The 14241-nt window shown below is 32.1% G+C and overlaps 1 protein-coding gene across 1 annotated transcript in view; it reads right to left on the bottom strand.

Annotated features, from left to right (window-relative positions):
• LOC126744959 (serine/threonine-protein kinase polo) overlaps positions 1-14241 on the bottom strand; it is a 40773-nt gene that overhangs the window by 26300 nt on the left and 232 nt on the right. Inside the window, exons 2-4 of the mRNA XM_050452577.1 lie at positions 11985-12607; positions 8143-8384; positions 5635-5765 (exon numbers count right to left, since the gene is read on the bottom strand). Of these exons, the coding sequence (XP_050308534.1) occupies positions 5635-5765; positions 8143-8384; positions 11985-12607 (996 nt within the window). The remainder of the gene's footprint in view (positions 1-5634; positions 5766-8142; positions 8385-11984; positions 12608-14241) is intronic.

The following is a 14241-nucleotide window of genomic DNA, read 5'->3' as shown; positions in this document are numbered from 1 at the left end:
AAAATATTAAGTTCAGCTCTATAGGCAAGGGATCTTAAGAATCTTCTTTGTACAGCCTCAAGGCGTTCAATATGAGAATCATAATAAGGGGACCAAATTACAGACGCATACTCAAGCACGGAACGTACCAAAGAGTAATAAAGTAATTTGAAACAATAAGGTGAAAGATGTACACAATTTCTAGTGATAAAACCAAGGCTACGTATACTCCTGTTAATAATATCCAAAGTGTGCGGCAAAAAAGTTAGCTTGGTATCAAAAAGAACACCTACATCTTTAACTGTATCAACTGACTTGAGTTCGTTATTGTTGATTGTGTATTGATAATTAATAATTTTATTAGAACGACCAAACGAAATACATACACACTTCTTTACATTCAGTTCCAGACTATTGCTATTACACCACTCAGCAACACTATTTAAATCCAATTGAAGTAGCTCAGCATCAAGATATGACTCAATGGCTTTATACAGTTTAAAATCATCAGCAAAAGCAATATGTTTTGAATGGACAATTACATCACTCAAATCTCTTATGAACAAGTTAAAAAAGACCGGTCCAATATGCGAACCTTGAGGCACGCCTGAAGATACTTCAATACCATTACAAATATAATTACTTATCCTGACCAACTGTGTGCGACCAGTCAAAAAACTGTGACAAAAGTCCTACCAAGGCCCATAGCCCCAAACTTCTGAACCAGATGTTCATGAACAACCCTATCAAAGGCCTTCGAGAAGTCTGTGTACACACTATCGACTTGTACAGACCTCTCAAAAGCACCAATCCAATCATATTGGTAAGTCAACAGGTTAGTCACCATAGATCTACCCTGACAAAAACCATGCTGATGATCACTAAGCAATCGCCTACAGTGCCACGAAAATCGCACAGAAAACAACCTGTCAAACAGCTTAGGAACTACAGACTGAATACACACACGTCTATAGTTACAAATATCAGTTCTATCGCCATTTTTATGAATTGGTGTTAAAAAGCTTACCTTCCAATAATCAGAAAATTTGCCTGATGAAAGATTTCATGAAATATGTCCAATAAAGAAAGAGATGCGATTTAAATCCAGACTGTAATCAAATTTATAGTCAGGAGCCTTGCGGACAGGTTGCCTGTATGTAGTTTCAAAATACCTAGCAAATAAGTTTACAATATCTAGACCATTACCAGCAACCTCGGCTTCCATATGCATGCTATTGGGGTATGAATCAGACCTACGTAATCTATTGATGTGTTTCCAAAATGAAGAAGGATCATGAGAAATTTCAGGATTTACTCTTTCAATATATGACCTAAAACATTCATCACGAAGAGTTTTACATTTATTCCTCAAATTTGAAAAATTAACATAATCCATGGGATCCTTGCTATTTTTGAATTTTGTGTGAGCAATCTTTTTTTGAATAACAAGATTCTGTAATTTTCTACTAAACCAAGTGGGAAAATTAGATGATTTAAAATGTTTAATTGGAACAAACATCTCAATAGCAAAATAGAGATCATTGTAAAAAATATCAATGCATTTATTAATATCCTTTTGATTAAAAGCAGTATCCCAATTTATGCAAGCAAGGTAGTTATTAATGGCAACAAAATCACAGTTTACAAAATCATAATAATAAAGTTAAAGTTATGTACCTTTCGCACATAACTTTAAAGTTTTCGAGTAAAACGTGAGAAAATCCTATTTTACTTCTCGAAAACAAGGCATATCACTATGAAAAGTGCCATATCTGTGCAATTTTTTATCTCAAATTAAGTGAAAATTCAGTTTTTTTAAGATAAGTTATTCAGTTTTGAAAAAATTCTAGTTTTTTTTTTGGTTCTAGTCAACTTTTCATTATCTAGGTTCAAAAAGCTACTAGAGTTTTTAAATTAAAACTATTTGTATATTTATCAACCGCATACGGTGAAGGTATATTTATTAAACTGTATAATAGACGTATATCATATACGATTCTGGTATTTAAAAAAATTTAGAACATTACACTCGATCACTACACCTCAAATATGTGATAAACTCACCCCGATATCACATATATGCCATTGTGTAGGATATGATATATTTTTCATATACAAAGAAATCTAGAAAAAACTAGGAAATGCATTAACGTGAGGGAAACAATAATTATACCAAATAAGACGATATAAATAAAAAAACTGAAGAATACAAATTTGTTCAAAATTAAATAAGGGCTTAAAAAATAAAATTTATTTTAGAAAAATGCAGTGGTGTACTTTTCTGTTAAAATTTTCATTTCCTATAATGTAGAAGGTTAGAAAATTATTATGGTATATTCTATAGATATTAGTATACATACACAGTGTTTAATTAGTACTAAAATTTTTTTTATTATGGCTCTATTTTTAGAGAATCGATATCTGGCTATATCTCTGAAATATTATTTTACATAAACCATACTTATATTTATATAACATTTATATACACTACCGGCCAAAAGTAAAGAAACATTTACAAATTTAACAATAACATCTTAACATACAATATATTATTTTACATTTTTAGTAGAAAATATTTAGCTCTATTATTGCAGCATAAAAACACATCCTTCTTGTTTGTATTTACCTTATCAGTTGATCAAAAAATTATTTATGCTATTTTATGCGGACAGGAGTGAATAAACATTCCAAACAAATCTTACTTGGTATTTAAAGTGATTATTTATCATTAGTTTGATCTTAACGTTGAGTGTTAAACTGTTATATACGATTTGTGCAAAATGCCTCACGGAATAGATCTGAGTATTGATCTCCGAAAATTAATTGTTTCAAAATTTCAAGCTGGTGTAAAACAAAGTGAAATTGCTAGGCAAATTAATCGTAATAGATCCGTAGTTTCAAAAACTATTGCTGCTTTTAAAAAATATAATAGTGTGACTACCCGTCCAAGGTATGGACGGCCAAGGAAAACGAATAAAGTTATTGAGAGAAAAATAAAAATGTTGGCAACAGAATATGCCCGCCACAAAAATTTATAATGAAATACCTGGGGTTTCGGTATCTGTGCGTACTATTCGTCGTCGTTTGACTGAATTTGGACTTTATAGCCGTCGTCCAGCCAAAAAACCATTCATTTCTAAAAAGAATAGATTGGCTAGACTCCAATTTGCACAGGAACATCTTGATTGGACCACCCAAAAGTGGAAAATGGTTCTATTTTGTGATGAAAGTAAGTTCTGCCTATTCGGATCTGATGGAATGAAATGGGTTAGTCGTCCTGCCAATACTAGACTTAATCCAAAGTACACCACGGCAACTGTGAAACATGGAGGAGGCAATATCATGGTTTGGGGTTGCTTTTCCGGATCAGGAGTAGGACCATTAAGAAAAGTTGAAGGAAAAATTGACAGATTTCAATTTTTAAGAATTCTTCAGGATCATATGCTTCCATACGCAGAAGAAAATATGCCGCTTCGATGGTCGTTTCAGCAGGATAACGATCCGAAGCATACCGCAAAAGTAGTAAAGAAATGGTTTGAAGACAACAATGTGCCCTTTATGAAATGGCCCGCACACAGTCCGGATCTAAACCCGATAGAAAATCTATGGGACCATTTAGATAGGAAAATCAAACAAAAAAATAAATATAAATTTAGAAACCAGGATGATTTGTTCACAGCTCTTCAAGAGGAGTGGAATTCCATTTCAGCAGATTATATTGATAGCCTAATGAACTCTATGCGAAGTCGGTGTGATGAAGTTATAAAAAATAAGGGTTTTGCTACACATTATTAGTCTCTGTATGTACAACTAATACATTGTGTATAAAAAATAAATAAAAATAGTGTTTCTCCACTTTTGTCCCCTGTAAAAACAAGAATAAAATATATTAGTTGTAACTTGTTTTTTTTTTTAACTTTTTATTGAGGTACTGAAGACTAGAAACAAAATTATATTTAAAGAAAATAAAAAATTAATGATCAAATACACTAATATAAAAATAAATACAAAAGACACTTTGTTTCTCCACTTTTGTCCGGTAGTGTACTTCTATCAGCAGCCTACTTTAAATTTTAATAATATTTTTATGGGAGTTACAACTTGCAGTGCTGATCTTTATGTATATAATTTATACCATATTATCCATACTATCTAATAAGATTTAAAGGAAAAGTTAATATTTAGGAAAATTATATTTAAAAGAATCTTATAAATAAAAAAATCTATAGTGAAAAATACGTTTATTGTTTTGCGATCTAGTTTACATTGTTTTCGATTTATTTACTTTCATTGTTATGTTTCTGAAATGTTTATTTTTAGTGTGATTTGGTAAAATATGCTACTTTCAGGAATCGTATAAAATAGACATTTTAAAAGTTTTGCATTTTAAATAAAAATTTTGTATTTTTTAAATTATTCTAGTATTAAATTGATGTAATGGAAAGGATAAAATAAAAAAAGGTGAACAAGTGCTATAGGTATTTATCAACTTCACATTGAATTCAATTATATATCATCTTCATTAGAAAATGTTAATCCAAAAAGTGAATAAAATTACGACTTTGAACACCATGTATTGCTTTAATCAATTACATTTCGATTAGTTATTTTTGTTAATTTGGTTAACGGTTGTCCGATTGTTAAGAAAACTCCGTGTATATGCAAAAAACAAAAACATTAAAATTGGTTTCCTGACATGAGTCTTCTATCCTTTAGTAAGTATTCTGTGCTTAGGACAGTATGAATATTCCTTAAGTATATTAAGTTCCATAATCAATATGCATAATGCATCTTAAGTTTTGATCAATATAAACAGGTGTTTTGTGGTAACTGAGGAAACCTTTTAATGTATTAATACTTCCAAAGGTTCTTCTTGTTTTAAATAGAGAAATAAAGTGTGTTTCATTACTATTTAGAGATAGTATATGCTGCTCCGTCCAAAGTTTAATTAATGTGATAAATGCTTCAGCTAGCTCTTGTACTCCTAATAATGATTTTGCTTTTACTAGAATTACAGCGTAACAAACAACAGAACAATTTATTTCACAATAAATTCTTTTAAGGTTGTAAAATTAAAAGTGCACCCTGTGGCACAGCACATTAAACCATAGGTAAGGTTCTCTGAAACAAGTTTATTAATTTTTTACTTGTTGCATTCGATTACTAAGGTATAATTCAAAAAGTGCTAACTCAGTACCTCGTAACTGCACATCGCTCAGTATTTGCAACAGAATGTGTGTGCCAATCTGCATGAATTTACTTCTAGAAATACGTCGACATTTTAAATTCAATGCCCTAAATATATGCACGCGCCTGCTAATAATACCTACATACGCTATTTTAAAATGTAGAATTTTAATAATTAATTTTCTGACCTTTTTGAATAAAATAATATTAATGACGAAACTTTCGCAACGAGCTTTTATGTTGCATCAGATGCACGCAGCACTCAATATTTTACATTTTTCACTTTTTCAATGACATGTTTGAGTTTTACTTTTTTTGTCATTTTTACTTATTATATTTAATAATATGATATTGATTAAGAAAATTACTCTCAACAAATTTTACTTTTAGCAAATTAACTTTTTTTTTATTAAATTCGACCAAAATTGAACAGACCCGCTATACGTGAATATTATGGAGAAAACTTACCTTGGCAAGCAGATTCTTGAGGCTTAATAGGTTCTCTTTGGCATCAAAACCGAAATGGTTGGCCTGCATTACACCAGCAAATCCAGCGGCAATCGAATCATGCTTTGGCGATACCCCACGTTTGGCATTACCTAAACAACAAGAAAGAAAAATAGTTTATTTAAATTTATTCATCAGCTGAAGTAAATAATATAAAACACTTTTAGTAGTTGGTATAGGCGTTGTTATAAGCAAACAGTACACTTAGATTCAATGATATTAAATGGTTTTCCTTCAAAAGTGTATAGTTTTAAACTATGTTCAAATAGGATTTTTAAAGACTTAGGTCTAAGAATGGTCTATCAAAGTTTGGCCAAGTTAAGAAATCTTTTAGAAAACACAAATGGCAAAATAATTACCAATGAAAAGTCAGGGATCTATGAGATTAATTGTAACAATTGTCAAAGTGAAAAGCAAATTTGCTGTACAATTACAAAGTGTACTTAGAGGTACAGTAGAAATAAAACAAAATTAATCTAAACATGAATGCACGCAAATGACAAGTCATGAATGTTCTGCCACATAGGTCAAGAAATTCTGTGAAAGAATCATTAGCAGATCTCAATAAAACTTATTTAATGACAATATCAAATTTTCGTCTATTCAAGTTGCGAGCTTTCCATAATGGAAAATAGTATTTCTACTTAAAGTGCTCTGAGACTAAGATACCTGAAGGTTTTGCCTAGAACGTGTTTGATATTTATGTATTTAAGCCCTTTGTTGGAAGGTATTACAATGACAGTGACGAAATGTTGCAAACAAAATAAGATCATATAGAGTTAGTATTTTGTTATTTAGTATAAGACCCTAACAGCTCTCGTCTGCAGAAGAAACAGAGAATGTAACTTAGTAGCAGTACAATAACCTAACTTCTTTTAAGATGCCTGGGTTATTATTCTTCATAGCTACTGTTCTTATTGCGTAAATAGCTGATGATAGACTTTTTAATAGCTTGGTAATGTGAACATCCCACTTTTTTGGTCAATCATTAGTTCCAGAAACTTATACTCACCCACTCTCTGAACCAAACTATTTGGAATTTGTAAGGATATTCCTTCTAGGAGAGAGTGTGTTTGGAAAAACCCTAAAGTTAGTTTTAAAAGTATTTAAAGCTAATCTGTTTTCATCAAACCAGCATTTTATTTTGTGCAAGTCCTCGTTAATAACGCTTTGCAGAAGAGATAGATCCTGCCCTGACCAATATTGAGACGTCTTGTGATAAGAAGTACATGGGGCAAACACGAAGTTCAATTAATGTCAGATTTAAAGAACTAAACCATCCTCATTAGATTCTTAGGTACTTTTACTAATTAATTATTGCAACTCTTTTACCACTAACACTATACAACAGAAGATAAGAAATAATGATTAAAGAATTTTTGCCTGAAGATGCAACTTCACCCGAATATTGCTAGTAAACTATTTGTTTAATATGTTGTAAATTCAAATTTATTTCAAAAATTAAAGAACAGAAAACTGTTTTTACATAGGAATTTATATACATAAAACAGCACATACCATAAAAAAAAACAGTTAATTCCTAGTAAAAAAAAGAATAGAGAGGAATTGGCCTAAGCTAAAATAGCTTGCGTGCAAACTACCTTCTCCAATAGATGGCATAATTATACATACTATTTATAATAATAATAAAAGTGAAGATAAGGCAAAGATGGCGACGAGGCGGTTAATATGCTGAAACGTAAAATACTTAATTAATTTATTTGTAAAAATGAAAAAAAAATTGTCTTTCTTAAACATATTATTTGAAGCAATTAATTATATTATGTTTAGGCTGATCATTTGAATGCGTATTTACAGTATATTGTCTGTATCCCAATTTTAATACTTTAAAGCCCCTAGAATACTAATATCAGTAATTAATAGTTACATTTCAGCCATTAGAAATCACGATATTCAGTTGCCAATAAGAGACAAATTATTTTGTTTCTTCTAGGGACTCCAGTGAGAAAAATGTCAATACCTTCATTTTTAGTGTATGGATTTCAACAATTTGTCTACTAATTGCTTGAAAAGACATTGGAGTATCCTATAAATCAATAATTACAACATTTAAGCCACAAGAAATCGAGATATTCGGTTGCCAATAAGAGGGAAATTATTTTATATCTTCCAGGCATCCCAGTGTGAACATGCAGCTCATGTGAAATATGGAAAAGGAAAAGTCAACTTTGGCTGAACATGCTTTAAATAGTGAAGGAATATACTGCTTAAAATTACTTAAACCATTAAATAACAATCGAAAAAAGGATGCATACGAAAGTTTAGGAATGATCAAAAATGAAAAACCATTCTTGATAGGGATAAAGGTCCAATCCCTTAAAGTCAATTGTATAATTTAGTTATTGTTTAAACTTGGTTCATTTTTTGCTCTTTTAGGTCACTTGTAAGTAGTTTTAGTTAGTGCTAAAACGGTTTTGTTATTTAAACAATTGAGTTACAATATCTCACCTTGAATTTCAATAAGGGGTCCTCTATTATTCCTTCCCGCGGGACTACGGATCATCGACATGTCGCAATTATCAAACCGAGGAGGCATTGTGAGACAACTGACCGGCAACGAGGCTGGACAGTAACCCTTCGTAAGGAATTCGTGTTTGGCTAATTGACTGATTTTTGGCCTCTTGGTTGGATCTCCTTGTAGCATGATCATGATCATGTGTTTCGCTTGTTGCGATATATCGAATGTAATGCTGAAATTTCAAATGGACAGTATTTAGAATTATTTTAGTATAGCCGATGCATTGAGAGGAAAATTCGGTTTTTAAAAACTAGCTGAAAAACGTCATAAATGTTATATCTGTTTTTAACGGTTAATCTATACTCAATATGCAGACCATCAAATCAATGAAATCAAATCAAAATATGCATTAATGTCAAAACAAAATATACATTGTTGTTAACAAAGCCTAAGAAATACAGTTATAACTAAAATAAAATAAAATAAAGGTGTTACAAAAATTTTCCTAGTTAATATATACAACAAAAAATCAAGCTAAAAATAGCCAGTCATAAAAAAAAACAGATAAAACCATCACCAGAGTGAAGGGTAAAATAAAATGCTGGTGTTTTGACGGGTGACCATTCTAATATATCGTTGCACTGGACTTTACCATTTTTCGGAGGGTTTCGATAGAGTTTTGTAACAGTGACGCAACTGTTCCGTCCGGTGAATGCAGGTAATATTCTTAAATTTTTGGTAAATTCAAAAAATATAATAATAAATGGTGTTTGTTTAAAATATGAAAGCCCACCGTTTTATGACACACCTTGTATAAAAACGTTAAGTTGAAAAAAAATGCGCAGCTAAAATAAAAACAGACGTGACTGGTCCAAGAGATTTAAATAAACATACCCCTAAATTCTAAGGATATTTTTTCCAATCTACACACCACCTGTTACACAAATCGTAAGCCCATTAGTATAAAAATGGGGAATTAAAAAAATAATCAAAACCTATTCCGTGATTTTAATGACAATTTTACCAATTATTGCTGGAAGCATTTTACATATATCGAGACGTCTCGTGTCGCCTTGTCTCGAACATTTTTATCTCGTCTCGTCTCGTCTCGAAATTCCAGACAAAATACTTTCGAGACGAGATAAAATGGCTTCGAGACGAGACGAGACATCTCGTGGCATCGCTATTTGCTGACCATTTTAAATATTGCTATTTGGATTTTTCTAACAAATGCATTACACCTGTTCCAGAAAATCTGAAGTCTTCTTTCACATCATATTTTTACCAATGAAGAAATACTGGACAAACTTAACTCATTGGATGCCAATAAAGGATAGGGACCTGATGGAATCTCACCAGTGTTTATCAAAAACTGTTCATCTGTGTTGGTTGAGCCTCTTCGATTAATTTATCAGAGGTCATTTGATACATCTTTATTTCCCATGTATTGGAAGCTGTCAGTTCTATTCCCTATTTTTAAAAGTGGAACTGAGATTGGAAATTATAGGGGTGTTTCTTTGCTTTCAGTTTTTTCCAAAATATTTGCCTACCTATACCTTTAAATCCTATATTTCTCCGAAACAACACGGCTTTTACAAAAGTAGATCAACGGCGACAAACCTAGCGGATTTTTTAGGTGAAAATATCGAAAAAGGCTATCAGATTGATATTGTTTACACCTATTTACAAAAAGCATTCGACAGTGTATGCCATGGTCTGTTGATAAAGAAACTTGAAGCATTGGGAGTACATGGATCATATATGAAGTGGATCGATTCATATTTGAATAGTCATATTCAACAAGTCAAGCTAAGGGGAGCAACTTCAAGGGAAATTCGAAAGTTCAGGGATCACATCTTGGGCCAATTTTGTTCCCTTTATATATAAATGAAGCTGTATCTGTTTTTAAACACTGTGAATGTCTTTTATATGCTGACGTCTAAAATTTTTTAAACTATTGCCTGTGATGAAGACTGTTCCTTAATGCAACTAGATTTAAATAATTTTAATCAATGGTGTGTAGAAAATTTTTTGAATCTTAATGTTAAAAAATGTAAAGTTATGTCCTTTTACCAGAAAAAAGTTCCTTATAGTTTCATATATACATTAAACGGATGTTTGCTGGAAAGTGTAGACACTTTTAATGATTTAGGCATTATTTTTGACCATCAATTGACTTTTAATGTTCATGTTGATAACATCACGATAAAGGGTTTTAGAATGCTAGGTTTTATTAGGTTTTAAGGCAGGCCATCCTGGGTTAGGGAAGTAACAGCACAATATTCTTGCAGAGACCTAGGGTTAGGTCTTCCTATGGGCTATTAAAATATGTCAGTATGACCTTAATGAAATGTTTAGGTTTTCGAGTTAAAAGCGAATTTTAACATTTTTCAAAGATTCTGACCAAATTTTTTCAAAAAGTCTAAACTACCCCAATGACAATATCTGTCAAACTTTAAAATATTGTCCAATCATGAAATGCCTTAGGACCAGCAATCACTTTTTTAAAGTTCTCCTTTATTGTGGAAATAATACAGGGAGTTCCCAGGATTATTGCTTTTTCACTTAATTACTATTTGTTTTGCTCTTATACTGCAAGAGAAATAATGAATGTTTTATCGTGACCATTAGTTTAAAATACCTTAAAAACAATAGGTACAAGACTTATGCCTAAAAACAATAGCTTTAAAACTTAAAACTTTTAAACATTCTGCGGAGAATCACCTAGAGAGGTAATTTCCATGTAAATCTTAAAATCATCTGCAAAAAGTAATTTTTGTGAATCATTAGAAACAGAAGAAATTTTATTCATGGCAACCAAAAATAACAGAGGTTCCAAATTAGAACCTTGGGGAACTCCTGAGGTACTAGTGTAAACATCAGGACCTGGCACCCTTAATCTCTACATACTGTTGTCTATTTTCTAAATAGGGAGAAATTAACTGAATTAAATCTGTAGTTACATTATTTTCAAAAAGAGAGGTTATTATTATTGAATGACAAATCTTATCAAATGCTTTCTCCATGTATATATGACATCAACCTGTTTTTTTATTAAGTATTCAAAGAATTGTGAACAAATTGTAATCAAATTAGCTAATGTTGATTTATTAGTCAAAAATCCATGTATATGGTATTCAAATATATTATGACTGACTTCATCATATTAGCTATGAAATAAAGTTATCTCAAATACTTAAGAAACAGCATTCAGAATGGTAACAGGTCTATAGTTTTTTTGTGCAATGGAATTACATTACTGATACACCACTCATCAGGATAAGTTGATGTCTGTAGGCTAAGGTTAAAAATAAATAAAAAAGGTGGTACCAAAAAATCACCACAGCCCTTTATTATATAACCAGGCAGGCCCAATAAAATGTCTTTTTACAAAAGTATGCTTTGGAAGGAACTTTACACTGATGCACAGGTGCATTTTGCACTGATGCATTTTCAAAAACTGAACCAAAATATGTTGTAAAGATATCAGCAATATTTTTTGTGCCAGATATGGACATATCCTTATAGGAGACCTGAGATGAGAGACCTGATGATGGAGATTACGAACATGGGACCAGAAAAACCTGGGATCCCTAAATGGTTTCTTAGAGGAAATCGATCCCTGTAGAATCTAGCAGTCATACTAAGGTCATATTGACATATTGCGATAGCCCATAGGAAGACCTAACCCCAGTTAAAAGGTTTTACAAGTTCAACTTTCAAGTATATTATAATTTAAAACATTAATAAACCTGACAGGATTACCATGTGGTAGTACTATTAAATCTCAACAAAAAACTAAAATGTTGGTTTATATAGTCTGCAAACTTACCTATAATCGCACTTCTTTATTTTAGCGTATGTCTCTTTTAAAGTACTCGTCTCGAAAGGCGGCTTTCCCACCAGCAACGTGTACATGATACATCCGACCGACCAAATATCCACCTCGTAAGAATGTCCCTTTTTATTTAAAATCTCGGGCGCGATATAATTCGGGGTACCACACAACGTCTTCTTTCTCTCGCCGTCGTATTCGATCTTAGCGGCCAATCCGAAATCGCCGATTTTAACGTGAAGATCATCGTTCAAAAACAAGTTGCCCAACTTCAGATCCCTGTGTATGATCCTGTGGTTGTGCAAATATAGCACCCCGTCGACGATCTGAGTTATGTAGAACCTGGTTTCCGGCTCGGTGATCGCCTTTCTGCGCTTGTGGAGCTCCATCATCGAGCGTCGTTTGCACAGTTCGAGGACGATGTAAATGTTGAGACTGTCCTCGAAAAAACCGTGGAATCCGACCACGTTCCGGTGACGTAACGACATGTGGATCTGGATTTCCTGGGACATTTTCTCTTTTTGATTTTGTTTCGCCATGAATTTTTTCGACACGATTTTGCCCGCGTACGTTTTCATGGTGGACTGGTTAATTATTTCATAGCATTTTGCAAAGCCTCCCTGAAAATTGTTTTTATTTTATTTGTTGTGAATCGCTCAAGGCAAGAATTCAATAAATTTTGCAAAAATAATGAGCTCCTATTAAATCTTAATAAAATTCAGTTAATGCTGTTTAGTACTCGCATTAATGAATCTGACAATAATCTTGACAATATAATGTTTTACAAAAATATAAACATTTTAACAATTCTTACAAACATAGAACATATGTAACAAAGTCACATCATGTTATGCAAATCTGCTCACTGTCAAAATGTTGTATTTAAATACTCATCTAAAGAATAAAATGCTTTTGCGGGTAAGAGTTTCTCTATATTTTTTCTAAAATGTTCTTCACAATTTATTAGCCTTATACAGGGTGGCCAATCGGAAACAATCCATGAATCCAGCAAGGTTTGGGGCTCTTTTTTAAAAAATGCTTGAACCTGTTGATTCTTGATTTTAGAAGGACAACTTTTGTTAATACTTTCAATCAAGGGTCAAGTGATTATTTCAATGGTCTCTTTATTCTAGTTACAACTGCCAATTTTGAAATTGCTAACTTGAGTTTTAGCAGTATGACAACTTGTCGAAGATTTTCAAACAATACAAGAATTAAACCTTCATCAATAATATTCTTTAAACTCTTGGGGTCAGCGTCATGCCAAAGTATTGTATCATCCCCATAGATAGTAAATTTGCTCCTAATTGGAATTTGAGAGATTCATTCACATATAGCAGAAACAATTATAACATAAGTATAATAAATATTTTAACATAAGTATACTTTAACTTTTTTAAACTTTCTTTTTTGACTGATTTTTTTTTTTGACTTGTGTAAACCTTTTTGGTATTCAACAGGAATATATGATTTGATTTGAAACAACATTGGACCAAGAACAGAACCCTGGGGCATACCCGCATCCATATGCTAACAGGATGATATAATTATTGTCAAAGAATACTCTTTGTGTTCTTCCATATAGGTAAGAACAAAACCAGTCAAGAGCAACTCCTCTGAATCCATAGGTTTCTAGCTTCTGCAGCAATATTCTGTGACTTACAAAACTACCTTAGATGAGTCACAGAACCCTCGGCCAAAAATTGAAAATAGCATTGGAAGTACCCAGTGTCACCCGACTTCTAACTATTGATGGTTAAGAACATTATGAAGTTTTAAAAATTCCATCATTATAGTTTTTACCAATCTCTCTACCAGCTTGCCAAGTGGGGGAAGCAGGGCTATGGGTCTGAAATTTGACGGACCATCATAGCTTCCACCTTTCGATAATGGTATAATTGAGGCATCTTTAAGTGAATGTGGAACCACTTGATCGAGTTAATACTTATCAAGGCATTTTGTGGTCTGATGAATTTAGATAATTTTATGTGCTACCTGTATTTATTATGCAGAAAAATGTACAGGGTTCTTAAAATTTCGGCAAGGAAAGAGGCAGATATACAAATACACAAAATGGTTGTTTTCTGCCTGAAAGAAAACCATAAGCTTCAAATTTTATGAGTTTATTGTTTACAATAAAACATATAAAGAATGCACCGGAACAAATTCTTTTGATTGGCAATTGCCTCGTTGCAGTGCCATAAAACAACCAAATTCTTTTGCAGTAACAGAAAAAAACTGATCATTTTTCAAT

The sequence above is a fragment of the Anthonomus grandis genome, chromosome 15 (genome assembly GCF_022605725.1).
Source record: "Anthonomus grandis grandis chromosome 15, icAntGran1.3, whole genome shotgun sequence".
In the NCBI taxonomy this organism is placed as follows: Eukaryota; Metazoa; Arthropoda; class Insecta; order Coleoptera; family Curculionidae; genus Anthonomus; species Anthonomus grandis.
This window is presented reverse-complemented; position numbering and strand designations above follow the sequence as displayed.